At 42.8% G+C, this 25,557-nt stretch overlaps 2 protein-coding genes and 1 long non-coding RNA gene across 12 annotated transcripts in view; 1 reads left to right on the top strand and 2 right to left on the bottom strand.

Annotated features, from left to right (window-relative positions):
- Positions 1-282: 282 nt before the first annotated feature.
- DTX3L (deltex E3 ubiquitin ligase 3L) lies at positions 283-9,002 on the bottom strand. 2 transcript variants are annotated; one of them, XM_027583951.2, is made up of 6 exons: positions 8,706-9,002; positions 7,440-7,651; positions 3,997-5,544; positions 3,346-3,563; positions 3,147-3,203; positions 283-532 (listed from the first exon to the last, which is right to left on the bottom strand). In XM_027583951.2, the coding sequence occupies exons 1-6, from the start codon at positions 8,887-8,889 to the stop codon at positions 463-465; spliced, it is 2,289 nt and encodes a 762-aa protein (XP_027439752.1). In that variant the 5' UTR covers positions 8,890-9,002; the 3' UTR covers positions 283-462. The 2 variants fall into 2 exon arrangements, with proteins under 2 accessions (XP_027439752.1, XP_027439753.1); XM_027583952.2 differs by lacking the exon at positions 3,147-3,203 and having other exon boundaries at positions 8,706-8,997.
- Positions 8,951-25,557, top strand: part of PARP9 (poly(ADP-ribose) polymerase family member 9) — a 28,820-nt gene continuing 12,213 nt past the window's right edge. Inside the window, exons 1-9 of one of the 9 annotated variants that reach the window (XM_027583941.2) lie at positions 9,085-9,563; positions 10,681-10,874; positions 11,725-11,944; positions 12,040-12,151; positions 12,961-13,000; positions 14,855-15,702; positions 18,248-18,472; positions 19,626-19,844; positions 22,558-22,618. In XM_027583941.2, coding sequence (XP_027439742.2) covers positions 12,128-12,151; positions 12,961-13,000; positions 14,855-15,702; positions 18,248-18,472; positions 19,626-19,844; positions 22,558-22,618 — 1,417 coding nt within the window. In that variant the 5' untranslated portion in view covers positions 9,085-9,563; positions 10,681-10,874; positions 11,725-11,944; positions 12,040-12,127. Of the gene's footprint in view, positions 9,048-9,084; positions 9,564-10,680; positions 10,875-11,724; positions 11,945-12,039; positions 12,152-12,960; positions 13,099-13,702; positions 14,195-14,854; positions 15,703-18,247; positions 18,473-19,625; positions 19,845-22,557; positions 22,619-25,557 lie in introns of those variants that run through there. The other 8 variants (XM_027583943.2, XM_027583942.2, XM_027583944.2 and 5 more) reach the window with 8 other exon arrangements.
- On the bottom strand, positions 15,053-18,086 carry LOC113916852. Its single transcript, XR_003518053.2, has 3 exons — positions 18,021-18,086; positions 17,188-17,335; positions 15,053-15,175 (listed from the first exon to the last, which is right to left on the bottom strand). It is a non-coding gene; the product is annotated as an uncharacterized LOC113916852 (long non-coding RNA).

Genomic DNA, 25,557 nt, shown 5'->3' on the forward strand with positions numbered 1-25,557 from the left:
CACCCCCTCCCCCCCACCGAAGATGACCCAAGAATGAGGCACAACACCTACAAAATCACACAAATCTTTGGAGCTTTTATCTTCCACAAAAAGTAACACTCCAGAAATGACAGACTAGCACATTCTTACTCTTACACAGACCACTTCTTAAGATGAAAAAAAATTTTTTAAGATTTATTTATTTATTTATTTGACACAGAGAGAGAGAGAGAGAGAGAGAGAGAGAGAGAGCGCGCGCGCGCGCACAAGCAGGGGGAGGGGCAGGCAGAGAAGCAAGCTCCCCGCTGAGCAGGGAGCCTGACTCAGCCACCAGGACCCTGGGATCAAGACCTGAGCCGAAGGCAGACGCTTAACTGACTGAGCCACCCACGTGCCTCATCATTGAGATGAAAAATTTTAAAAGGCGTCTCTTCAACTGTGTTTTTTGAAAGCTTGGCTCAAGACAGCCCTCCAGCAGTCTTCTTACTCAATTCCTTTATCTTTCAGCTCCTGTTTGACACGTTTCAGATAACCAGGATCAGGGTAGCCATACCTGCAGAAGGAAAAAGCCCCTTAGCTTCTTCATAAATGCTCTTAAAGAATCTTTACAGTAGATCCCTGGCATTAACATTCAGTGTTGCAAACATTCAAAAACAATCCTGAAGGCAGATGACTTACAGTCACTTGTAAGTGTGCAGATGTGAGCCATTTAGCTGGCAAGTGAGCCTAGCTGTCTGCCCAGGATCCGCCTTCCAATAAGACTTTTTAAAAAATTTTCAGCTCATGGTAAGCAGTGACTCTCCTAAAGTCATACTACACTATATATTATGGAGGGTAATCATATTCTACAGGAGAATTTTCTAATTTGGGAAATTTTCAAAAGTCTCAGGATGCATTCCCTTTTGAATACTAAGGGTCTGAGGCATTCTATTTGAATTTCATAAAGAGCAAGTAAAAAAAATTGGATTACCTATAATACAACTTCCACCACCATTAACTGAGACTTTTCCTAGAGTACTATTGGCCAAGGGAATTTAGAATCTCTATGGACCATTGGGAGGGGAGGGTAAAAGAAAGGGTGATTTTAAAAGAAGGCAAAGTAAATAATATTGCTAGGATCTATCTTCCGAATAGACAGGAAACCCCAAATTAAATCACCTTAGATACCATTCATCCTAGATTCTGAAGTTCCCTCCCTTTAATGCAAAATTTAGTACCTATGTGACATTTTGTGGTTTGGAGGGTAGAAGATGATAGAACCAATATTTCTGCCTTATGATATTATCATTCCAGACTAGCATCTCTCAAAATACTTTATCTTAATTAATAAATGAATTCAGTAAAGTTGCATGATAAAATTAGTATACACAAATCTGCTGTAATTTCTATACACTAAAAACAAAGCAGAAAGAGAAATTAAGAAAACAATCTCATTTACAATTGCATCAGAAAGAATAAAAGACCTAGGAATAAATTTAACCAAGAAGGTGAAAGACCTGTACTCTAGAAATTATGAGACACTGATGAAAGAAATTGAAGATGACACAAACAAATTAAAAAATATACCATGCTCATGGATTGGAAGAATTACTATTGTTAAAATTTCCATACTATCCAAAGCAATCTACAGATTCAGTGCCATCCCTCTCAAATTACCAATAGTATTTTTCATAGAACTTCAACACTTAATCCTAAAATTTGTATGGAATCACAAAAGACCCCAAATAGCCAAAACAATCTTAACGAAGAAGAACAAAGCTGGTGGTATCACAATTCCAGATTTCAATCTATACCACAAATCTATAGTAATCAAAACTGCATGGTACCAGCACAAAAACAAACACATAGATCAATGGAGCAGAATAGAGAGCTCGGAAATAAACCCATACTTATATGGTCAATTCATCTACCACAAAGGAGGCATGAATATATAATGGGAAAGGCAATCTCTTCAATAATTGTGCCAGGGAAACTGGATAGCTACATGGAAAAGAATAAACTGAACCACTTTCTTAAGCCAAACACGAAAACAAATTCAAAATGGATTAAAGACCTAAATGTTAAGGCTTGAAACCAGAAAACTCCTAAAAGAAAACAGGTAGTAATCTCTGGGACATTGGTCTTAGCAACTTTTTTCTGGATGTGCTCCTTGGGCAAGAGAAACAAAAGTAAAAATGAACTGTTGGGACTACATCAAACTAAAAAGGTTTTGCAATAAAACAAAAAAGGCAATCTACTGAATGGGAGAAGATGCTTGCAAATGATAAATCTGATAAGAGGTTAATATCCAAAATATATAAAGAACTCATTATAGCTCAACACCAAAAAACCCACAAATAACCTGATTTAAAAATGAGCAGAGAATCTGAATAGACATTTTCCAAAAAAGACATAACAGATGGCCAACATACACATGAAAAGGGGCCCAATATCACTAATTATCAGGGAAATGCAAATCAAAACCACAATGAGATATCACATCACACTTGTCAGAATGGCTAGTATCAAAAAAAAGGAAACAAGTGTTAACAAGGATGTGCAAAAAAGCAAGCCCTCATGTATTGTTGGTGAGAATGTGAATTGGTACAGGCACTGTAGAAAACAGTATGGAGGTTCCTCAAAAAGTCAAAAACAGAAATACTGTATGATCCAGTAATTCCACTGCTGGGTATTTACCCAAAGTTCGAAAAGATATATGCACCCTTATGTTTATTGCAACAGTATTTACAATAGTTAAGCTATGGTAGCAACCTGAGTGTCTATCTATAGATAAATGGGTTAAGAAGATTACATATATATTACGTATATGTGTGTGTATATATTTGTGTATTTGTGTGTGTGTGTGTGTGTGTGTGTATAATGGAAAAATACTAAGCCATAAAAAAGGTTGAAAGCTTGCCATTCGCAACAACATAGATAGACCTAGAAGTTGTTATGCTGGGTGAAATAGGTCAGAGAAAGAACTATACCATATGACTTCACTTACATGTGGAATCTAAAATACAAAACACACACCCATAGAAACACTCTCGTAAATACAGAGAACAAACTGGTGGTTGCTAGGGGAAAGAGGGCTAGAGTTGGGGGGACAGGCAAAAGAGGTGAAGGGTACTAAAAGACACAAACTTCCAATTGTAAAATAAATGACAGATGGTAACTATACTTACTGTGGTGAGCACTGGGTAATGTATAGAACTGTCAAATCAACTGTTGTACACCTGAAACTAAGGTAACATTGTATGTCAACTTTACTTAAAAAAAATACTTTACTGCTATAAAGTCTCCTTCTAGCCACCTCCTCAAACTGCCATATCTTAGAACCTCTAAATCCTGTTTAGCAATCATTATGTTTCAGAAGGTTCTCACATTTGTGGTCCACCAACACGGGACGTTTTGTGGTGGATGTCATTCCATGTGATGACATTGGAGACTCCTAGTGCTCGAGAATACCCCACTGTGAAAATCAGCTTTTGGTCAAAGGCCCTACGAAGCAGTCTCAAAACCTCATTTCCTTCCTCATTATCAGGCAGGTATGCTCTTCGTTGTACTCCACAGTATTTCTTTCCTGGGTTTGGGTGCTCTTCCTGTACGAAGACAAGAAAGTATCACATGAAAACACTCCCAAGTCTAAATTTTACTACCCAGATAGATGTGCTCATTTGCAGACAGAGCAAACTAAAAAAAAAAAAAAAAAAAAGGTTCGCACATATTCCCAATATTTCATATTTCTCTCTTTCCCTAAATTCATGCTGGAAACACTATCCATCTTCTGATTTGCCCCATTCTAACACATAAGCACCACCACTCTTTCTCTGACTTAACAGACACAAAAGATACCTAAGTTATAAGCAAACATTGCTACCTTTATTACTGATATTATTATTATTCCTATTTAAAGCCCTTGCATATGGAAATATACATGGAAATAATTCCCTGGGATATCCAGTAATCGGCACCATAACAGTCTCTTGCTCTGATAATTCTAGTATACTGGAAAGAATGCTCAGAAACACTTACTGTTTGTATGCCTCCTTTCATGTTATATTCAATCACAATGGAGCCACAGGATTCATAACCTGGAAGTGCATCTCTCAGGACAGTGACAGTCATGGTCCCCTCTGGCTGATTGCCTTTCTGGATACCATAGGAAGTCTGGCACACAGGACAGACCGGCTTATAGGACAAGGCTTTGTTGATACAAGAGGTGCAGAATGCGTGCTTGCACTTGGATAGCACTTGTTTGTTACTGATGATGTCGAGACAGATGCTACATACCTCCTCTTCCTCGTCCACTCCCGACACCCCAGAACTGGCAGAGCGCTGGAATGTTGGTGAAGTGACTTTTGAATCATTCCTATCAATGTCCATGGGTGTTTCTTCGTCCTCATTCCTTTTATCTCCAGCTAATGGGGACATTCCTACTTTTTTAAAGATATACTGCTTTGCCTTTGCAAGGTGATCTGGCAACCCAGTCAAAGTCATTGACTCTTGATTTAGTACAGAGTGTACATGAGGATGGTTTTTTCTAAAGTCATCAGCCAACTTGGTCTGATGTAAGCACTTTCTCATTTTGCCCAGAGGTTTCAGTGAAAGAACTTCTCTCATCAGCTGACTTGACACATGTTGATAGGCATCAATGAAACTTGCATAAGCATGGGCAGACAGATCGAATTCTTTGTCCTTAGGTTCAAATAGAATGTGGACTTTCTTAGTGTCTTTCCAAACCTGACATTGAGTATTGTACTTTGCTCCTATCTCTATCATCTCCTGGAATAATTCAGCTTTTACAAGCAGATAGTGAGCAGTGTCAACCTCAACTTCATTCATCATGCATTTGGGAGTCGATATTTTCACAGGTCCCATGACAAGACTTTCAGAGGCTTTTAGGGCAAAAATATATCCGGCAGCTGAAATGTCATCTTGGGTCCCCAGGAGAGTTAATTCTCCTCCTTTCTCCTTTATAAGGAGCTTTGTAAACCGTTGATTCAATTCTTGTTTGATCCTATTTGCCTGCTCACTGTCTGCGAAAGCAACACATTTCTGCTCCAGAGATCCTATGGTTTTCTGAAATTCACTGACAAAAGATTCGCTAGCGGCTTTGACGTCACCTGATTGATTGGAGGTGAAGTCTAAATAGACAGTATTCAGAGAACTCTCCTGATTTATTTTTATTTTTACACCAAATCTTCTCTGTACTGAGTCTATTTTATCAGGATAGGTATTCTGGAAGTATTCAAAGAAAGGCAAGGGAATTTCAAGACGGTTGCTTTTGTCTTCTGCCCTGGTTTTTGGTTCGAAGGGAGAAACACAGCTGTTTTGGTCCTGCTGATGGAGTGGCTCGCTCTCTGTTGTCAAAGGGGAAGATTCATGTTTGCACCCACTTTCCTGGAGTTGCTTCTTCAAGAAATGATGTATTTTTTCAATATCTCCAAGGGTACCACACACCTTCTCAATTCCATCATCCCCTTCCATCTTTTTGACCTTGGGGCAGATAGTGGTTATGTGTTCCCTCTGCTCTTTAGAGAACAGGTTACAGTTCAGGTCCGCCGTGACACTAAGAAAGATCTGAAATTTTAAAAAGAACAAATAAAAGCTCTCAGATGTCAGCCCTACAGTCTCCTATCAAGACAATGCCTAGAGACCAGAGAAACAACCAGAAGGTGACTTCTTTCAAATCCTTTTTGCAGAGGATGCAGCATGCTACGCGTAGAGGTTCTCAGCTCTGTCTGCACGTGAGAATCACCTGGGGAATTAAAACAAAACAAAAGAAAAACAAACAAGCAGAAGAGCCAAGGCCCAGGTACATCTCCAGAGATTCTGTTGTAAATATAGGGCCTGGGCACGAGCATATTTAAAAAGTAATGTGGACAAAAAGTCTGGATTCTGGAGCCGTCCGCTCTCTCCGCTATTGGGGAATGGGATGGAGGGAAGGCACATCTGCTTTCTGGGCAAGTTGCTGTGGTTCTCACACGAGTCTGTGAGCTTCGAGGGGAGCCATAAATCTGAAGAGGATGTGTTTTCCTATTTGCTGTTTTTTCTCATGTTCAGTACCCCCCTCCTTTTTTAAACTAAATACCTAACTGCATGCAGTATTGCTAGGCCCTCTAAGTCCTGTCCTTTGGAAGCTCAAATATAGGAATAAAAACGCCAGATTAAGCTAGAAGGGACAGATGCAAACTGAATGTAATATAAAAGCAAGATTTCTATGTTTTGTTCTCCTCAAGGTTTTCGCACATGCTCTTTCCTCCGAATGTAACATCCTTCATCCAGATCTTCCTTCAAATGTTTCCCCAATCCAGCCACCTCTCACACCTCCGCCAGGACCACCCAGAGTCCAAGCCACTGTCATCTTGCTCCTGGCCTGCCACAACCCCTCCTAACTGGGCTCTCACCCTGTTTCCACTCTGGCCCCATTCTTACACTCAGTCCTTCACACAGCAGCCAAAGTGAACCTCTAGAAGTATAAACCAGATCACCCCAGTCCCCTGGCTCAAAACCATCGGATGAATCCCCCAAGATTGAAGTTAAAATCCAAAGTCCCTACCTTCATCCCCCAAAGGCCTGACTTCTGGCTACCTCTCCCTGTTCCTCGCCTGTCATTCTCTCTCTTCCCTACTGCCTTCTAGCCACAGTGGTCTCCCTCCTTGAAGCCCCTGGGGTTTAGGATAGAAGCTCGTGTCTCAGGGCCTTTGCACTTGTGCTTCCCTCTGCCTCAAACATTCTTACCTCACTTAGCTAGCTCCCTTACTTCATTCATGTCTCTACTCAAACATTACCCCATTTGAGAGGTTTCCCTTGGTATTTTATTTAAAATAATGGTCTGAAAAAAAAAAGATATGTCTCTGTCTATCACCTATCCCGTCTTATTCTTCTTCCTAGCACTTACCACTGGCAGACATTTTTTACATATCTATTTTTTTTTTTTTTTACTATCATCATCTGTTTTGCTCCCTAGAATGTAAGCTCCCTGAGAGCAGGGTCTATGCTCCTGGCTATATCCCCAGTTCCTGTGACTGTGCCTGGCACACGACAGGAAGTTGATATTGATTTGCCAAACTACTACATGGCTGGCTCCTTCTCATCACTCAAGTCTCAGGCCAAATGTTACCTTCTCAGAGAAGTTGTCTCTGACTTTTGGTCAGAAGCAGCATCACCCCCTTCCCCTTCCTCACTTTGGCCCTGCCACCCTCTAAGGCAAAACCCTATTCTATTTTCTTCTTAGCACATATCACTACCTGAAATTGTTTCATTTATTTTGTTTACTTGCTTGTTGTCTTTCTGTGTACTTCCCCACCCACCAGGGACCTTGTCTATTGTGTTCACTTCTGTGTCCCAATGCCCAAAAGAGGGCCTGCCTCCTGGTAAGTCATCAGCAAGTGGTGGTTGGATCAATAATGAAAGGTACGGTGAATGGAGTGGAAGGCGTAAGAACATACCACCCCTCCTCTTTCAATCCTTACCTTTTGGAGACAGGAATCCATAACATCAGGAATATATTCTTCGTTTTGATGCTTCTCACCAGAACTCACCCCTTCCTGTGACTGTGGCAATGAAGACATTCTTGGTCTTGCATTCCTCTCCATTGGATTCTCAGTGGGCTCCAGAAAAATAGTCACAGGTTTGTTGTCAATCGTAATCTGATGCTTTTCTTTCTTCAAGACTCCCTCTTTAGCTTCAGTGGAGACATTATAGATACACATACACATGGGAAAGACTTTAAATAAACCTCTTATTCATGCATCCATACCCTGCCCCGGCAGCTTCCCAAGAAGGCTGCTCCCTGCATCCTGGAATGATGGGTTGGTGACAGGGCACTGTGGAGGAACTATTCAAACTCTAACATGGGCAGCTTATGTTTTTGTTTGTTTTTAAAGATTTTATTTATTTAGTTGAGAGAGAGAGAGAGAGCGAGCACGAGTGGTGGGGAGGGGCAGAGGGAGAAGCAGACTCCCCAGTGAGCAAGGAGACTGATGTGGGGCTCGATCCCAGGGCTCGGGGATCATGACCTGAGCCGAAGGCAGACACTTAGCCAATGGAGCCACCCAGGCGCCCCCAGCTTATGTGTTACTGTAGGAATGAAAAGCTCCTGATAATGGGATACACTCTTTAAAAGTCATGTTTCTGAAACGGTCTCCAGTTTCCCATTTCAATGATATGGAAAAATACTCATTATATAAAGTTAAGTGAAAAGAGCAGGCATCAAAGGTACAGCCTCAGAATTTTGTAAACATATGTTGACTGACTGACATTCATAGAAAAAGGCTGCAAAGAAATGTGCCATATTGTTTATCTCCAGGTGGTTTTCTTTATTCTTTTCCCACTTGGCTATAGTGAGCATATATTACTTTTGTAATTCTCAAGAACAAATGAGTGGAATAATTAAAACATAAAAATGGAGTACCTACATGACCAGAGTTTCCATACAGGTGTCTGGGGGGAGGGAAAGGTGTCCTTCCCAGACCTGAGAAATTTGAGTTAGGGTGAGGATACTGGAAAGCATCAACTTTACAATGTGGTCAGACCAGATCACGGACTGGGCGCTTCTGGGCTCTATCCTCCCCGTTGGGCTGTGTCTTTTTAGGCAGCAGCAGCCCCCGGTTCCTGTCCCCATCAGAGGGTGCCATACTTTCTCCCGCCATCTCTCCTAGGTCAGCATGAGCTGGGTCTGCCTGGAATCCCGCGGGGCCAGGCTCCTTGGCACCCGCAGTCCTGGCCCCGCTGCTCACCTGCCCTTTCCATGAACTTCACCAGGAAGGTGACCCGGTCCCCGTGGTAGAGGGGATGGACGGTGCACTCCCCGCCGCCGGACCTCCGGCTCTGGAAGTAGATTTCCAGCTTCCAGCGTGTGAGCTGGCAGGACTCAGGCACCCGCACGAGCAGCGGGGACGGCGGGCGGAGGGTCGAGGCCATAGCTCCGGGCGTCGGGCTCCGGGGGCAGTGGGGCCGAGCGGCGCCCCGCAGTCCTGGGCCGCAAAGTTTCAGTTTCGCTTTCCCCGAAATCCCTCCCCGTGCCAGGCAGAGCCGCTCCCCACCTCCTCTCGGGCGCCCTTCCTGCGGCGGTCGGTCGGGTGAGTAGGTCCAGGCCCCGGGCCTCCGACCCGCGCCCCGGGCGGCGGTGGGAACTGTCGCTGCCGCTTCTCTCCTGCGGGGTCAGGCGGGGTGGGGGGCGGGCGAGAAGCGGGTTCCCAGGGCCAGGTGTCCCCTGTGAGGGTGGGGACGGCTCAGAGGTTTAAGTCAAATTAAATTTCTCCTGTGTTTATGATTCCTTTACATTCTTCTTCTTCTTACTATTATTTGCAGCGAAAATGTAATTCACATTCTGAACGCAGGTGAAACGTACTCACATTCCTTTTAAAATTTGAATTGGTTCGCCTGCATTATGATAGGGCCACCAGTGACCTCCCTCCAACTGTATCCTTTGGTTAAGACTGGCTCTTGGGACTTTCCTTGGTTTGGCTGACGGTACTGACCTGGGTAATGCCCCTGTGTCCTAGGGAAGAAAGATGAGAGGCCCTGCCCTCAGAGGCTGGTAAGGGAAGATGGACTTGTGAATAAGGAAGCAAAATCTCTTACGGCCTCCAGGAGTAAGTTTGAAGCAGAATCTTAAAAAGAGTGAGAGGTGGGGAACGTCTGAGGCGCTAGAAGCCCTGTGGTCTGAAGCAGAGAGGGAGCAATTGGCCTTGGAGGAGATGAGAGGGGACAGAGGAAGGGTCTAGATCAGTGCTGATTGACAGAAATAGAATGGGTGGGGCATATGTCATTTCAAGTATTTTAGTAGCCATATTTTTAAAAGTTTATGCCCATTGATCAGTTAACACCTGTGTGAAGTGGCCTATGTAGAGAGTTGTTCTTTACAGCCTTTATTACAATAGCAGAAGATTGGAAACTCCTTAAATGTCCATAAATAGGGGGACCTAAAAGTTTAACAGCTTATGGTGCATCTATACAATGGAATGCAAAGAGCAGTAAGAAGAATGAAGAGGCTCTTAACGTGCTAACATGGAAAGATCTCTAGGATACATGACATGAGAAAGGCAAGATGCCGAAGAGTGTGTGAAAGATGTTACCCTGTGTGTAAAAATGCCTCTGGAAGGATACAGGAGAAGCTAATGACACCGATTGCATTTGGGAAGGAAAGGTAGTGCGGGGGGGCGTAAGAGGGAGCGTTTCAAGTTTTTCTAAATTTGAACCAGTAAACATTATACCTATTCAAACAATAGGATGTAAAATTGGATACATCTCAATCCTTAAGAAGAATGTATGGCAAGAGGCTCTGAGGCCCAGAAATGAAATGGTGTCAGTGGGAAAGGAGGATAGGGGCATATTTGAAAGTGATTTAGGGGGCGCCTGGGTGGCTCAATCAGTTAAGCTTTTGACACTTGATCTCAGCTCAGGGAGAGTTGAAAATTGAGGATCAGAAGAAGCATAGCCTAGAGATAGGCATGGGAGTCATATTTGCAGCTGGTGAGTTGGAGCTTTGACCTGGGTGGGGCCCCGAGCTGAGCGTAGCCACCGCTTAGGAGTCTCTCTCTCCCTCTTCCTCTGCCCCCCCCCCCCCCGCCCCTGTGTGCTTGCTCTTTCTCTCTCTCAAAAAAAAAAAAAATAATAAAGCGGAAGAGACTGAATGGGGCACTATGCTCCTTCTTTTTATTTTGGGGGGTGTTAAATGAATGCTGCCCCCATGACCAAGTCTCTCCCTAGGGCTTCAAGGATCATCCCCAGGTCTGAAGGGAGAAACAAGTACAATAGCATCTAAAACAAAAGCCCACTGGGCGCCACAGACAAGCAGACGCGGAAGTTGTCCTTTTTTGAAAGCAGCAGTGCCCTCTGGAGGCGAAAATGTATCTTGTCCCCGCATTTTAGGATTCTACCGGACTTCCTGCTTTTCCTGACCTGTAAGAATAATAGTGCTTTGCTGCTGTAGATAGTGGAGCAAAAGTTTTCTGCAACAAAGGCATTAGAAATCATTTCCAAGGCCTCAAGGCAGCTATGTGGGTGACAAGGGCGGGCAACTGTATCTTTAAGCATTTTCATCTGCATTCTCCTAAAAATTCAGTCTTTAATTCCTCCCTGGTAGATGGAGAATCTTAGGATGTGTTTTCACAGAGTTTCTCATTTTTCTCCAGATAGTCTCCTTTCTAATTTGATCAAGGATGTTTATCACAAAGTCAGTGACACACGCCCTCCAGTGGTATAAGCACAGCCTCCTCTTTCTTCAAATATTCTCCAGGGGCTTCACTCACTCCTAAGGCTGGTTTTCCCTCATTTTTTAAAAGATTTTGTTTATTTATTTGAGAGAGAGAGATAGAGATAGCAGAGATAGCGAGAGACCCCGAGTGGGGAGGAGAGGGAGAAGCAGGCTCCCCACTGAGCAAGGAGCCCGATGTGGGGCTCCATCCCAGGACGCTGGGATTATGACCTGAGCTGAAGGCAGATGCTTAACCAACTGAGCCACCCAGGCGCCCCGCCCTCCTTTTTTTTTTTTAATTTTTAAATTTTTATTTATTTGACAGAGAGAGAGAGATAGCAAGAGCAGGAACACAAGCTGGGGGAGTGGGAGAGAAGCAGGCTTCCCGCCGAGCAGGGAGCCCGATGCGGGGCTCGATCCCAGGACCTTGGGATCATGACCCGAGCCAAAGGCAGACGCTTAACGACTGAGCCCAGCCACCCAGGCGCCGCCCCCCCCCCCGCCCACCTTTTTTAAAGCTGTGCTCAGTACCTCTTGGTATTCTCCACCTCTTCTAGATATATAAAAGCTTGCTCCACGTCCTTCAAGGCCTGGCTCTGCCCTCACCTCCTCCATAAAGCTTTCCCTGCTGTTGTCCGTATAGCTCTTTTCCTTCTCTGAACTGCCCTTACGGTTTCAACCGGAACCTCTGCCATCAACCGGATGGCAGGGCAACAGCAACAACAGGAGCAAAAACAACGTGTGCATCTTCACCAGTGAAATTGAAAACTACTCAAGGTCAGAAATCATGTTTACTCTTCCTATGGTGTATTCTTACCAAATTCCCTAAGACACTAGTCCGTGCTTATTGCATCCTTTCTATTCATGCCTAGAAGCAGGCAACCATATTTGGGAATAACAGTTTACATTGGGAAACGCAAAATAGAGTTTAAACGTTTGAAGACCCCAGGGACCTGGAGGATGGACTTTTCCAAGGTAAAAAACGTAAGTGTGTATAAACGATGAACCTTGGTCCTCACACCAAGAGTTCTTCCTATAACAGCTAGAAACCTTGGGTCTTTAGTTTTGCTTGGCATTCTTCTTTGGTTTAATAGCCCAATGAAAGTTTTTACCTTGCACGGTGTGAGAGATGGGAAATCAAGAGTATGCTAATGTAAGCAACAGAGTCAACATGAGGCTGGGTGATTTTTTTAAAATGTCACCTGGGTATCTACTTATACAACAGTTCTGCCTTTGCAGGATGAGGGGAGGAGGTGGGAGGAGGAATGAAAACAAGGAAATAGAGAAAAGGCACCCCATTTGTTTAAATGGAAAATTCCATGTTCAGGCTTGTGTCATGAAGTAAGCAATTGAAAGTAGGTCCTTACTGGTAGACGGAGAGGTGTAGCTGATGAGGTTCATGTTCCCATGTCTCCTGTTCTGTCTAGAGAGACCCCACAAGGCTTTGGAGATTGGAAGCCTCTCTGGGAGTTTGGGATCATTTTGGTCTGTGACCTTTGGGCGTTTTCAAGTGTTTATCTCCTACTCTTCTCCTCTCATCCTGAATTAGAAGTGCATTGGCCTCCAGGGAAGTAGGGCAGGGTCCGTGTTTGCTGGGACATTTAGTATTTCAAAGACTTGAAACCTGACTGTGTCAGGTACACAGATTAAACAAACACGCGTCCCCCTTCCCCCTCAAACCTAGTGTCTTTTGCAGGGTTGTTGTTGCTTTGTGTTTATTAGGCTGTATTTGTTATCAGTACCCTGTAGTCCCTCAGTCACAAATTTTTTTAAACCACTTCTATTTATTGCAGGGTTCTTCCAGAGCAGCTGCTTACAATGAGAAATCACCAGGTAGGATCACCTCACTCCTGTTTCCGAGGATCTCTGCTCAGAGCTTTCCTCCATGGAGAAAGGGGAATATAGAAGCAAAATGTCTCCCCCCTCCCCAGGTGCACAGGTGTGTGACTGCACGGCACTGGGGGACCCAGTGGCATGTGTCACAAAGGAGACTGCTTAAGGGGCAGTGGGACAGCAGCACCCCCACTGATCCTTGCCTTTGCCCACACGATGTGAGAATCTTCGGACCACAGCCCTAGAGCTGATATTGGCCAGAAGAGGTGACCCACTGATTGTCCCTTTGCTTAGCAAGGGTTGTATGAGCCAAATGGAACCTACCTGATCATAGGAGTGGCCAACTTGAGATTTTTTCAGCCAAAGCTCAGGCCAACTGATTTGTCTATCCATGTGCTGCTTCTTTTAGGTCATTAAGGCCTCCAGAGATCTTTCTAGGTGACTCAGATTAAAAATGGACTTTGAAGTACAGTGTCATTAATCACGCCATTTTATCGATTTTAGGACTCACAGTTTTTTCACATCTCTGAAATAGGGCTACTCCCTATCAGTCCGTAGAGTGCCATGGTTTAATTGGCATCATTTTTCCTTTCGCGGTGGCATATAATAACAATACCCTAAGCTCCGTGAAATACAGTGTCACAGGTTGGGCTCCCCAGGAAGCAGAAAGTGACCTGGAGTTAGGGGTGCACAAGCTGTATCGTGAAAGGACAAGAGAAGAAACCAGATTGGGTAGGCGGAGCCGTCAGACTATAATGAAAACCTGACAAAGCTCTGCCAGCCTGAGAGCGCTCATTTTGGGCGCCCCACGTTGAACATAAATGGCCTTGCTCAGCCACTGATGGGTGCCACCCCTGAGGTTAGTGAGCGTGACCTTGGCTGGAAAGCTGAAATGGATCCCGAGTGGCTAACCATTAGACACTCTTGCCTAGCCATTTTGCCCCTTCATAACTGCCTTGAAAGGGGGGTGTCTGAGCAGCACATGTTGTCCGCCACATACAATAAAAATAACTTTTAGTCAGTTTTAATTCCACCAGATTCGTGCCATGGAACTAGAATATGATGAAGAATTATTTACTGCAGCACCATCAGTGCTTCCCACACTTGCTGGACCATGCCCTCACAGCAGCATCCTCAATCAGTGACTGATGGCAATTGGATAAATAGGCCCCAATTTCTTTCACCCCGCTGGAGGTATAGCTATGAGACACGTGATCTGCACTGCCCCCTAGTGGGGCTAAGCTTCCTTTGCTTTGTAACACACCTTTTATTCATTTTCTTCCTCGGTCCTGTCTCACTTTCCCGCTCTGCCCTCCTCTCCTCACCCACCCCTGGTGTTTTCTAGGATCGCCTCCCAGATAAACTGGTACTCAGATCCTCGTCTCAGAGTCTGCTTCCAAAAGAACCCCAAACTGAAACACTGGCAAAAGCAAACAAGTTAGGAATTAAAGCCTCCATATATATTTGACTCATAATTACGTCCTTTCCAGCACATGGGCCTTAAGCATGGATGTTCCCAGAGTCACCATGTTTACATAGATTTTAAAAATCTGTGAGTCCCCACAAACATAGTTTTCTCGCCACCATCACTGTGGTGTAGTAGCTACCATTTAGTAGGTACTGTGTGCCAGGCACAAAACTAAGCACTTTACAGGTGACCTACCATGAAAAGCTCTTGTATATCCTTGGCCTAATTACATGTCTGGTTGAAAAGGAGGATAAGGAAGGGGGCGAGAGCGAGAGGAAGTTCATCTCACTTTTGCGCATGGGAAACTCAGTCTCCTAGTGTGAGGTCGAATTACATCCTTTTCAAAGGAACCCAGGCTCATTTCTTTAATCTTCTTCACGTTACAGAGACTCCCACTCCTGAAGAAGACCACAGTTGGCAAATTCCCATTAGTCACGATGACTTCACAATTGTGAAAACTAATGAAAGTCAGCTGTGTGAAGTCCTTCAGAAGAAATTTGACTGTATCTGTACCCTGGTCTCTCCATCCCTGGAGGGTAATGGTGAGTCTCAGCAAGTCTTCAGAGAAATGCTAATTCCTGGGATCGAGTTATCTGTTTGGAAGGACGATCTCACCAGACATGCCGTTGATGCTGTGGTGAATGCAGCCAATGAAGACCTTATTCATGGGGGAGGCCTGGCCCAGGCCCTGGTGAATGCTGGCGGCTCTGAAATCCAAGAGGAGAGCAGAAGATTAGTTTTCAGAATGGGTAAAATACCAACTGGTAAAATAGTTACCACAAAAGCAGGGAGACTTCCCTGCAAATTAATTATCCATGCTGTTGGGCCTAGGTGGACAGCAAAATATTATCAGACATGTACCTGTAAGCTGCAAGAGGCCATTATAAATATTCTGGATTATGTTACCTTTATCAATCCAGACATTGAGACGGTAGCAATTCCAGCCCTGAGCTCTGGGATTTTCCAGTTCCCTCTGGACTTGTGTACACAGATCATTGTGGAAACTATCAGCTTTTATTACCGAGAGAGGCAACCGGCCACTAATTTGAAAGAAATTCACCTGGTAAGCAATGATCATCCTACTGTTGTTGCCTTTAAAAATGCTTCAGAAGCAATCCTAAGGATGAACAAGCTGGGATCCTGCATGAGTCAAGAAGCCACCCCTCCTTTCGAGACAATTATCGTGAACAGTGTGACTCTCCAGATTGTCCTGGGCTACATTCAACTGCAGGAGGTAAGTCTTTGTTTCTAGTCTCTTGCACTGCCAAAGGAGATCCCTGAGCTGTTTATTACCTATCAAGTAGTTTTAAAAATATATATGCTATTTCGGATACTATTTAAAAAGCATCTTGTTAAGGCTAAGAGTATGGACTTCAGAGACAGACCATCTGGATTTGAACGCTAGCTTTGCCCTTTGCTAACTGGGTGATCTCAATCAAGTTATTTTATCTTTCGGACCTTGGTCTCCTGATCTGTAAAATGAGAATAATAATAGCACTTATATCAAAGAGCTGGAATCAATACACATGAAATGTTTAGAATAGAGCTTGGCACATGATAACTATTTATGATTATTATTGCCATTACGAGCTGTGATTCCAAGGAACTTAAAATCGATTAGACTTCGTTTATGTAAGAAAAAATTCTCGATTTGAAAAATCCCACCGGGGAAACAAACCATCTGAACATTTGTGAAGCTACCTATCAAGAGTAAATAAAAAAGTCTTAATACAAAATGAATTCATAATATTTAAGAGTATGTAAATTTATGACAAGAGTGTAGGGCAGTGGACCAAGAAAGATTAATTCAGAAGACAGGAGGAGTTTTGAATCTGATCTCAAGTTATGATTGGTATGAACTGGGTGGTTAGTATGACTTGATCAGAGAGACATAGAAGTGGTGAGAGCCTGAAAATCACAGACTGGACCAGTCAGGAGATCTAAGTGGAGCTCTAAGTTGTATACTTAGTATACCACTCTCTGTCAGCGGTTGGAGAGAATACAAGGGGTAACTTAGCAATTAGCCAGCGCTTGTGGAGCGCCAAAGCCAGGGCCCTGGCAAGGAGGGGAGGGAATCAGGGTAACAGTGAACTTGGGTATTTCTGGGTTGGTGCAGCTCCCCTGCTAGGCAGAGCACCTTAAGGCTGGGGATCATGGCTTATTCATTTTGTATATTATTCACTTTGTAGCCCCAGGGCTCAGTCTGGGCATGCATCTGGGTTTTCAGCAAATTATTGATGCCAAAGTGAAGGGGGCAGCAGGGAAGAGAAAGAATATAAGGCTTTATTCTTTTTATTTCTGGATCAGGGATGTCACACTTAAGTTTCTCCTATGGCCACAATCAAATAGACTTAATCATAAGTGAAAAAATATCATTTCTTTTCTTTTCTTTTTTTAACATTTTATTTATTTATTTGAGAGAGAGAGAGAGAGAGCGGGCGTGCGTGGGCACACACAAGCAGGGGGAGGGAGAAGCAGACTCCCCACTGAGCAGGGAGCCCAACGTGGGGCTCAATCCCAGGACCCTGGGATCATGACCTGAGCCGAAGACAGACGCTTAACCATCTGAGCCACCCAGGCACCCCAAAATACCACTTATTTTCTACAAGACAATTAGAGAAGAAGACTAGGGGACCCCACATGATGAAACATTTATTCAATAAGTCATTAATATGCCACTTTAAAATTAAAGTGGAAACATCCTAGTTGAATAACTTACCCTTTAAACTTTTGTTATATTTCTTTATTGCCAGCAACATTAAGAACCTTAAAATTTTTCAAGGGCGCCAATGCTCCCAAATTGGAAATTCTGATTGCGCTTTCAAAGTGAAGCATTCATTAATGTCCATTAGAAGTACCTGGGTTGCCTGCAAAAGGAACCAAAGCCATCAGGATGATTTAGGGGTGTTTGAGCACTGGGCAGGAGCAGAAGGATACCGTCCCCTATAGCCCAGGTCTGAGGGCTAACTAAGGGTGATACGACTGAAAACAGAGCCCATGGCTCCCTGCTCAGCGGGGAGTCTGCTTCTCCCTCTGACCCTCTTTCCTCTTGTTCTCTCTGTCTCTCATTCTCTCTCTCTCAAATAAATAAATAAAATCTTAAAAAAAACAAAACAAAACACAGCCCATGTGTATGCAGTCCTTTTCCGAAGAGACAGATGAAGAACTGGTAAAAGTGGTTGCCGGCAGGACAGGTGGGTGCATGGGCCATCCAAGGAACCCCGCAAGAGGGAGGCCTATTTCCACTGAAGACTTTTTTGTCTCGTTTGTATTTTCTTTAACCATGTACTATGTACTGCTTTCTTTAAGAAGAAAAGCATTAGGAGGTAGAAGTTTCCCAAGAAATTGTATTTCCACTCTCTTTAAAACAAAACAGAAAATTCACACAGAAATAGCAAAAAGTGATGGCAGTGGGGCAGGGCATGAAACCATGTATTGATAAAGGATAAAACAGATCACAGGGAATGCTCCAAATCTGGGAATATGGGGGTATAAGGCAGCAAGGGGCTGACAGACGTTTGCAGTCAGAACTGTAACATCTACACACTTTACCTAATTTCTGAATAGGACAAATGATTCATGGCAATCAAAGGAATTCCGAGTTTCTATCCACCGTTAATTGATATCCTATGCAAAACAAACACACAAACAAAAGATGTCTTGTGAATTTAAGATCTTCAAAACCATTTTTCCCCAAAGCTCCTCAGCAAACTAAAGATTTAAGAAAAAGTAACTTAACAATGAATCCTGTCTGACTTTTTTTTTTTTTTCCTTTTCAGACAGATGTAATTGTTAATTCGGTAAATCCATGCAATGGTCTTGGATTTGGACCTGTGTCGATATCAATTCTACAACAAGCAGGAGATGAAATAAAATCGGAATTTAATAAAAAAATTACTGAGGTACAAGATTCTCAGTTCATACTGGTCACAAAAGGATTTAAATTGTCCTGTCAATATGTATACCATGTGTTGTGGCATTTAAGATGTTACAAACTGACTAAGGTAAGTTCATAATAAGTTTATCTTTATGTAGTTCCATAGTCTACATAGTCTTTGTTGAATTTCCATCATGTCATTACATTTATGAAATATTGGTAAGTGGGATAGTCCTCATTTTCTACCACTCTGAAATGCAGAAAAAAGTGTTGTTGTCACAAGTTATCTTAAGAAATTTAATTTTAAATATTACCTAACCCATGTCTAAATTGTAAGCTGGCATACTGCAAACAGACCTGGACAGGGTGGCCTCCCTCAGTCTGCACACCTGTTTACCTCACCCCTCTGTGACCCTGTTGGCCTTTCCCTAAACGGGCCTGGAATTCAGCCTCTCCATATTTCCCTCCATCAGTTAAGTGCCAGGAGGATCTGGGATTTCCCTTCCAGTATTATTCCAGGTAAATCTATTACCTGTGGTGTCTTCCCACCAATGCCTGAGGTAGAGATTGGCAGATTGGCTTTCTGGCCAACTCCTCACCTAAGACACATAAAATATACACATTAAAGAGTGGGGGGACCCACTCAAATGTGGAGAGAGGGAAACAGTCCCCTTCTCTGCCTTTGTTTATCTTTATTTTGTCACCATTTCTGGTCCTTCTTTGACTAAGAGCCCTCTAATCCCAAACCGGTCCTCCAGTCACTATCTACCCCCCAGTTTTCCAAGGCCCTTCCACAGACGACCTTCCTGTACTTCAGTTTGGATGTTGAAATGTTGATGGAAAGTTTAAATCTGCCAAATATATTAGCACTTCTCGAGAAAAAATTACATAGAACGTTAGGACATATCTTAAAGATGTTGGATAAAGCTGCCTATGGATTTTTCCCTCTGTCTCCTTTATTAAACTTCCAAGAGCTCTTTGTTTCAACCTGGAAGTGGCAGGTAAATGGGATAAACTGATGGTTGGCTCTCTGACCTGGGGAGATGTATAAACTGGGAGAAATCACGGCACCCAAACAGACCCCTCAGTGATTTCTGTTTCTCATCATCTAACCTTAAGGCTGTCATGGGTTCTCCACGGAGTGGAGCCTTTCCTGCTCTCTAAGGAGGCATGGCCATGACCCCGAGGGAGAGTAGAGGTTGGCATTGTAAGATATGGGCAGGATCAAAGGGTGAGTGAAGTTTTATTTTGACTCAAAGGCTGATCTGTTTTTCCTACAGATACTGAGAACTGCAGTGAAGGAATGTTTGGAGAAATGCCTTGAACTAAATAAAACTTCTATTTCCTTTCCTGCCCTTGGGACTGGAAACATTGGTATACAGAGCAGTATAGCAGCCCAGATTATGTTTGATGAAGTTTTAACTTTTGCCAAATGCCATTTGAAAAAACAATTAACTGTAAAGTTTGTGATCTTTCCAGAAGAACTGGAGACATACATGGTAAGCTAATATTTTAGAAATGTCCTATAGTTCATTCATTCATTCATTCATTCAGTAACATCATGTAAGACATGAGCTAAGCCCTGTACAGCACAGTGATGTTCTAACTTGGTGAATTTAATTGTTTTTTAATTGCCCACCTCTGACCAAGTAAAGCCTGTCATTAAAGCGCCATGTTACCCTGCTACCTAACTTCCCGCTTTTCCTTTGTTGGCCTTTATTCTCCCCCTGCTCCTGAAAGGTAAGCAACCTTTTAGTTTCAGTCTGGGGTCCTCTGCCCCTCGCTCTTCTCTCCTGCTCTGAGAACACAAGTATTCTTACAGTTTCTGCAAAGTCCTGTCTTCTGAGCCACCTTCAGACCCATACACCTAACCCTCTCTCATTTCCACTTGGTTATCCGATTGTCATCTTAAATCCAGCATATTTAAAACAAATTCCTTGTCTTCTCCTCTCCAATTGGTCAACTTCTTGGGGCAAGTTAATATACTTTTCTGTGCTTTAATTTCCTCATCTTTAAAGTGGGATAACAGGGGAGCCTGACTGGCTCAGTCAGTAGAGCACACAATGATCTCGGGGTTGTGAGTTTGAGCCCCACTTGGGGCGTAGAGCTTATTTGGAAAAAAAAAAAGTAAAATAAAGGGAGGATAATAACTACCATCCTCTGGAGCTGTTGTGAGCGTTAAATGAGTTAATACACATAAAACGCTTAGAACAGTACCGAGCACACAGGGAAGCCCTCCATGAAGGCTAGCTGTTCTATCAGCTGTCATGAACTGTAATTCACAGAGTGCTGACCTGAAGACGAAACCAAGTGACTCGTTTGTTATCTTTTCTTCCCAATTAGATTATTAATTCTTTCACAGCAGAGGTATCTTTGACTACTTTTGCCATGTCCCCGGTACTGTCCCCAAATTCAATCAATTGTTTAACTTCTCTGTAGGTGACCCCGAGGGAAGTCAGTTGTGGTCTGATACGAAAGGGAGGGACAAGTGTGTAGGGGAGTGTGTCCGTGTGTCTGAGTGCAGAGATCTGTGTGTCCAGCTTCTTTAGTTTTCACTTCACCTCAGCTTTTTGTTTTATTTATTTATTTGTTTGTTTGTTTTTAAAGATTTTATTTATTTATTTGACAGAGAGAGACAGAGAGAGAGGGAACACAAGCAGGGGGAGTGGGAGAGGGAGAAGCAGGCTTCCCGTGGAGCAGGGAGCCTGATGTGGGGCTCGATCCCAGGACCCTGGGATCATGACCTGAGCTGAAGGCAGACACTTAACGACCAGGCCACCCAGGTGCCCCTCAGCTTTTTTAGAGCGGGCAGATTAAGCTGAGTTTCTAACATGTGAGAAGGTCCCTGATATATTCAGCATAATTAGTATATAGTGCTGTGCTGTTCTGCCTTTAAAGTACCATCTCTGAACTTTATTCTTGCTTAGCTGGGACTTCGAGAAGGGGCTGCCATGATGTTAAGGAAGAATAAAAAAGGAAAGGAAATAAGATACAGCAACTTAAAATGGATTTTCAAGACAGGTTTCTGATTCTGCCAATGGCAACATCCAAGTGCTAGCACAAGCTCCCAAGCACGGGTCTGGGTTTTGGGTAGAAAGGGCCTTGCTCGGTGCCTGGCAGACAGAGTGGCTCTGAACACACTAGTCCTATGACTGCTCGCTCTTCCACCTCACAGCCTGTCTCCAGGTGGGTGGTTGCCATTTTCTCTCTCCCTGCAAGAAAACAAACTCATACTTGTTCTAGCTTCCTCTTTTTCTGCAACAAGTGTTAAGGTTCTTACTCCTTTTGCTGCTTGACTAGGCACAGGGAGGTTTGTAGCGTTTGTTGATATTCATTGCTGACATCTCTGAAGGTGCAGTTGGGAAGAGATGCCCACTGTGAGCTCTCATTAGCAAATGTCAACCAGCTCCAGGACACCAGTGTGTCTCTTCCACAGCTGACCTGCAAGCCAGTTACCCAGTGAAGGAGCTCACCTTTCAGATACAGTGAATCATCCTGTCTTGCAAATGAAGTTCCCCCTAAAGCAGAGCTCGATCGATGGGCCCAGATAGATGCCCCTAGCACATCCCTGAACAGCTCAGGAAGTACCATCTTCCTACAAGGGGAATGAACTGCATCTAGAAAAGAAGGTTCTTTCTCTTCAATACACAAACAAAAATGAATGTGGCAGTTAAAAAAAATAGGTCAACCACAATCTGAGGGCTCCCCTAGGGGATAATAATAAAGACAGCTGCCATATATTGCATCAACCAGGTACTGTGCTAAGGAGAAACTGTAGAACAATCTTTTCAAGTGCATTTCTGTTTATTAATTACAAGAGCATCTGCCTATTTTTGGCCACAGCCTTGGTTCAATGCCTAATATGCAATAATCAGAGCATTAATGTTTGTGGAATGAATGGTTACATTTTGCCTTGGGATATACATATACATTCTTTTTTTTTTTTTTTTTATACCAGGTTTTGGTTTTCCTTTCGGTTTTTCTATGCTGGTTTCCCCTAGGTGTTCTAATAGATCGTGGTATGACACAATTTGGTGCTGTGATTGCTGTTTCCTAGGACTTTCCAAAAGGCTGCTATGGATTTGTGGCAGTGGGGATGGGGATTGACAGAGTGGATGAGGCCAAGTGTGGTTTATGCAGGTAAGAAGAGGGACTTTGATGACAATGGCTAAAAGCCCCACTTACGACTCTGCTCTGTTTTGCTTCTTATAGGCTTTCAGCGCTGAAATGGCAAAGAGAAAATCCAAGCTACGTGATTTCAATAATTACAGTGGTGAGTAAGAAATTCACCGGCCTAGAAGTAGAGTCCACCCACCAGGGGCTCATCCTGTTCTTCATCATTTTAACTAATAGAAGGGACAAGAAGAAGAAATAAGCCAAATAGATTTTCTCCTGTTCGGATACTAACCTGCTCGGTATCTGAACATGATTCTATTTTTGCCCAGTCCAGTTTCATGATATGAATACAGAGAGGCTAAGCCAGTGTGGTTAGTTCCTTCATAGATAGCTCTCTATAATTTTTCTCTAAGAAAAATTCTGCCCTTCAATAAGCTGACTAAGCCAGTTACTCTTTCTACTCTGAATGGGGTCACATCTAAATGGGGTTACTCATTAGCCATTATAGAAAACACATCTCAGTCATACCAGATAATAATAAATGGATTTACCTAATGCTACCCAAACCTGAGAATCACTAGGATCATGACAGAAACTTTAAACAAATAAACAAACAAAAATATGTATGGCCCCCAATTCTACATATTCTGACTCAGGAGCTCTGGATCAGGGCCAAGTATGCATATTTTTCAGGAGCTCCTAGTCAGTTTTGCTACTGAACTAGGATTGTAGATCACTGGACTTAACTCACCCTGGTTGATATTGGAGAAAGATTGACTGTGTCGTATAACTCCTTTCCTTTAGTGGAGTTTGAGTTGATGGAGTTGAAATGGCCTCATGACAACTGGGACATATATACTTCTGAAATAGTCTTTTGATCTACAGTATTCTATAAATGTTAAAAACACTAGACACTCAACGAGCAATAGAAACTGTTAGGGTATTTCCCATGAGGGTCACAATGATTTGCTTATACACTTTAACAGAAGAGCTCATGTATGGATGTGCTGTGGTCCAGTGGTGTTGGAAATGAAGGAGGGGGTACTTGAAGAGCTGTGGTTTGTGACTGTGCCTCTTATGAACCTATTTATTTATCTGTAAAAGGAGGATAATGACAGACTTTTGTCAGGATAATTGGAGATTATGTACGTCAAAATGTTCTGTAAATTGCAAAGCATTAAACGAAGTCCAAAGAATAATGAATGAGAGGCTGGACAAACTACCTAGAGGGTCCAGAGGAGGGGGAGAGTCCTTCTGACCTGAAGGGGTTGAGAATGGCTTCCTGGACGAGTGGTTCTTAGTTGGGCTTTGAGGATGGCAGGTTTTCAATGACTAGAGCTGGTGGGGTGGGGCACCCAAGGCAAAAAAATGCAGAGAAGCAAACAAATGCAGTGCATATGTGGGGAACAAGACTGAATCTAAGGAAGGTAGATAGGAGGCTTACGTGAGGACAGTATGGAAAAGGAACATACAAATGTCTCTATGTTATTAGTCTGAATAATAGGGCCAGGCATTACCATTTACTTCAGTCATTTTTAAGGACATCTGTAAAAGAATTATAATTATAGTGCAAGACAATAATTGACATTAATAATGGCTAATGGTGATGATCTCAGATTATCAAGGAAAAGTTAAACTATTTAGGAAGGCAGGGAAGTGTGTTTTCATTAGAAATATTTAACTAATAAATATTTACCTAATAAACTAGTAATTTAGCTCATAAATATTTAACTAATGCATTTGGTGCTAGAAGTGTATCCTTTAGTGATCTGAACAATTAGTTACCCAGAAGAACAATTTTTCCCCCCCTGGTAATGATGGATAAATGAAGTATCACCATGTATTGCTTCTGTTTTCTCCTAAAAAGTAATATAAACTCCCGGGCAGAACAAGGGTTAAAAAACAAACAAACAAAATCCCTATGCCTCCAATTTAAGAACACGTGTCACTTCTATTGTCCAAAACATTGGCTTTTTTTTTTTTTTTTTTTTTTAAACTCAGACCCTCTCTTACTTCTGGGTCTCTCCTGGTACTGTTTCATAGTTCCTCGTACCACCCAACTATTCCATCGGGGGGAAAGATGCTAATTACCACTGCTAACCTCAGATCCCTTACAGGGAGGCAGAATTATGTGAGTACTAGAGTCAGATTGCCCACACCTACTAGTCCTATAACCATGGGCAAGTTACTTAATAACTCTGAATAAGTTTCCTCATTTGTAAGATGGGGCTGTTGATAGTACTTATAAGGTTGTGAGGAGTGAACAGAATAATTTATGTGAAGCACTTAGAACAATGCCTAGAACATAGTAGTTGCTCAATTTACTTTTCCCCTTCAAGATATGTTTCTGAGATTCATCCAAATAGCTAAAATTCACTCCTTTTCATTGCTATAAGAATATTCCATTGCTGAAGGACATTTGGGTCATTTCCAGGTTTTTGCTCTTACAAAGGAGAAGGTGAACTTTCTTATACATATCTCCTGATACACACATACAAAAATTTCTTTACAAAATATAATTGTGGGAGTAGTTTTTCCAGTTTTATATCCATCGTAAATATATACAGGAGTTCCAGTTACTCTATATCCTTCCCAACACTTAATATTGTCAGACTTATTGTTTGCCAATCTGGTGGATAATTTTTCATCTCCCTGATTGCCAGCGAAGATGAGCATCTTTTCACACATATCTGGACCATTTGTGTTTCCTTTTCTGTGAAATGTTTTGCCCAGCTGAGTACTAGGTTCTTCCTTTTTCTTGATAATTTGAGAGAACTCTTTATATATTCTAGATACGGCCTCACCTATGAATTTCCTCTCATCTAGTCCATTGCCCTCCAACTTTTTTTTTTTTTTTTTTTTTGCAATTTGGGTTGAGAGTTATCCTAATCCATCAGAGATTCTACTTTTTTATATATATCTTTGCTCCTTATGGAGGGGGATTGGAGAAAAGGGTACATGTGGGTGGGTTGGAATCAAGTTCCCTGACCTTTTCTGCTGGGATATACCATGTCAAGCAGTAGAAGCTGCTAAGCTCCAAATTCTGTGGAGGCGTAAAATGTCCTGTTACATACAGATAAGATATCAAAAGGAATT

The sequence above is a fragment of the Zalophus californianus genome, chromosome 1 (assembly GCF_009762305.2).
Source record: "Zalophus californianus isolate mZalCal1 chromosome 1, mZalCal1.pri.v2, whole genome shotgun sequence".
In the NCBI taxonomy this organism is placed as follows: domain Eukaryota; kingdom Metazoa; phylum Chordata; class Mammalia; order Carnivora; family Otariidae; genus Zalophus; species Zalophus californianus.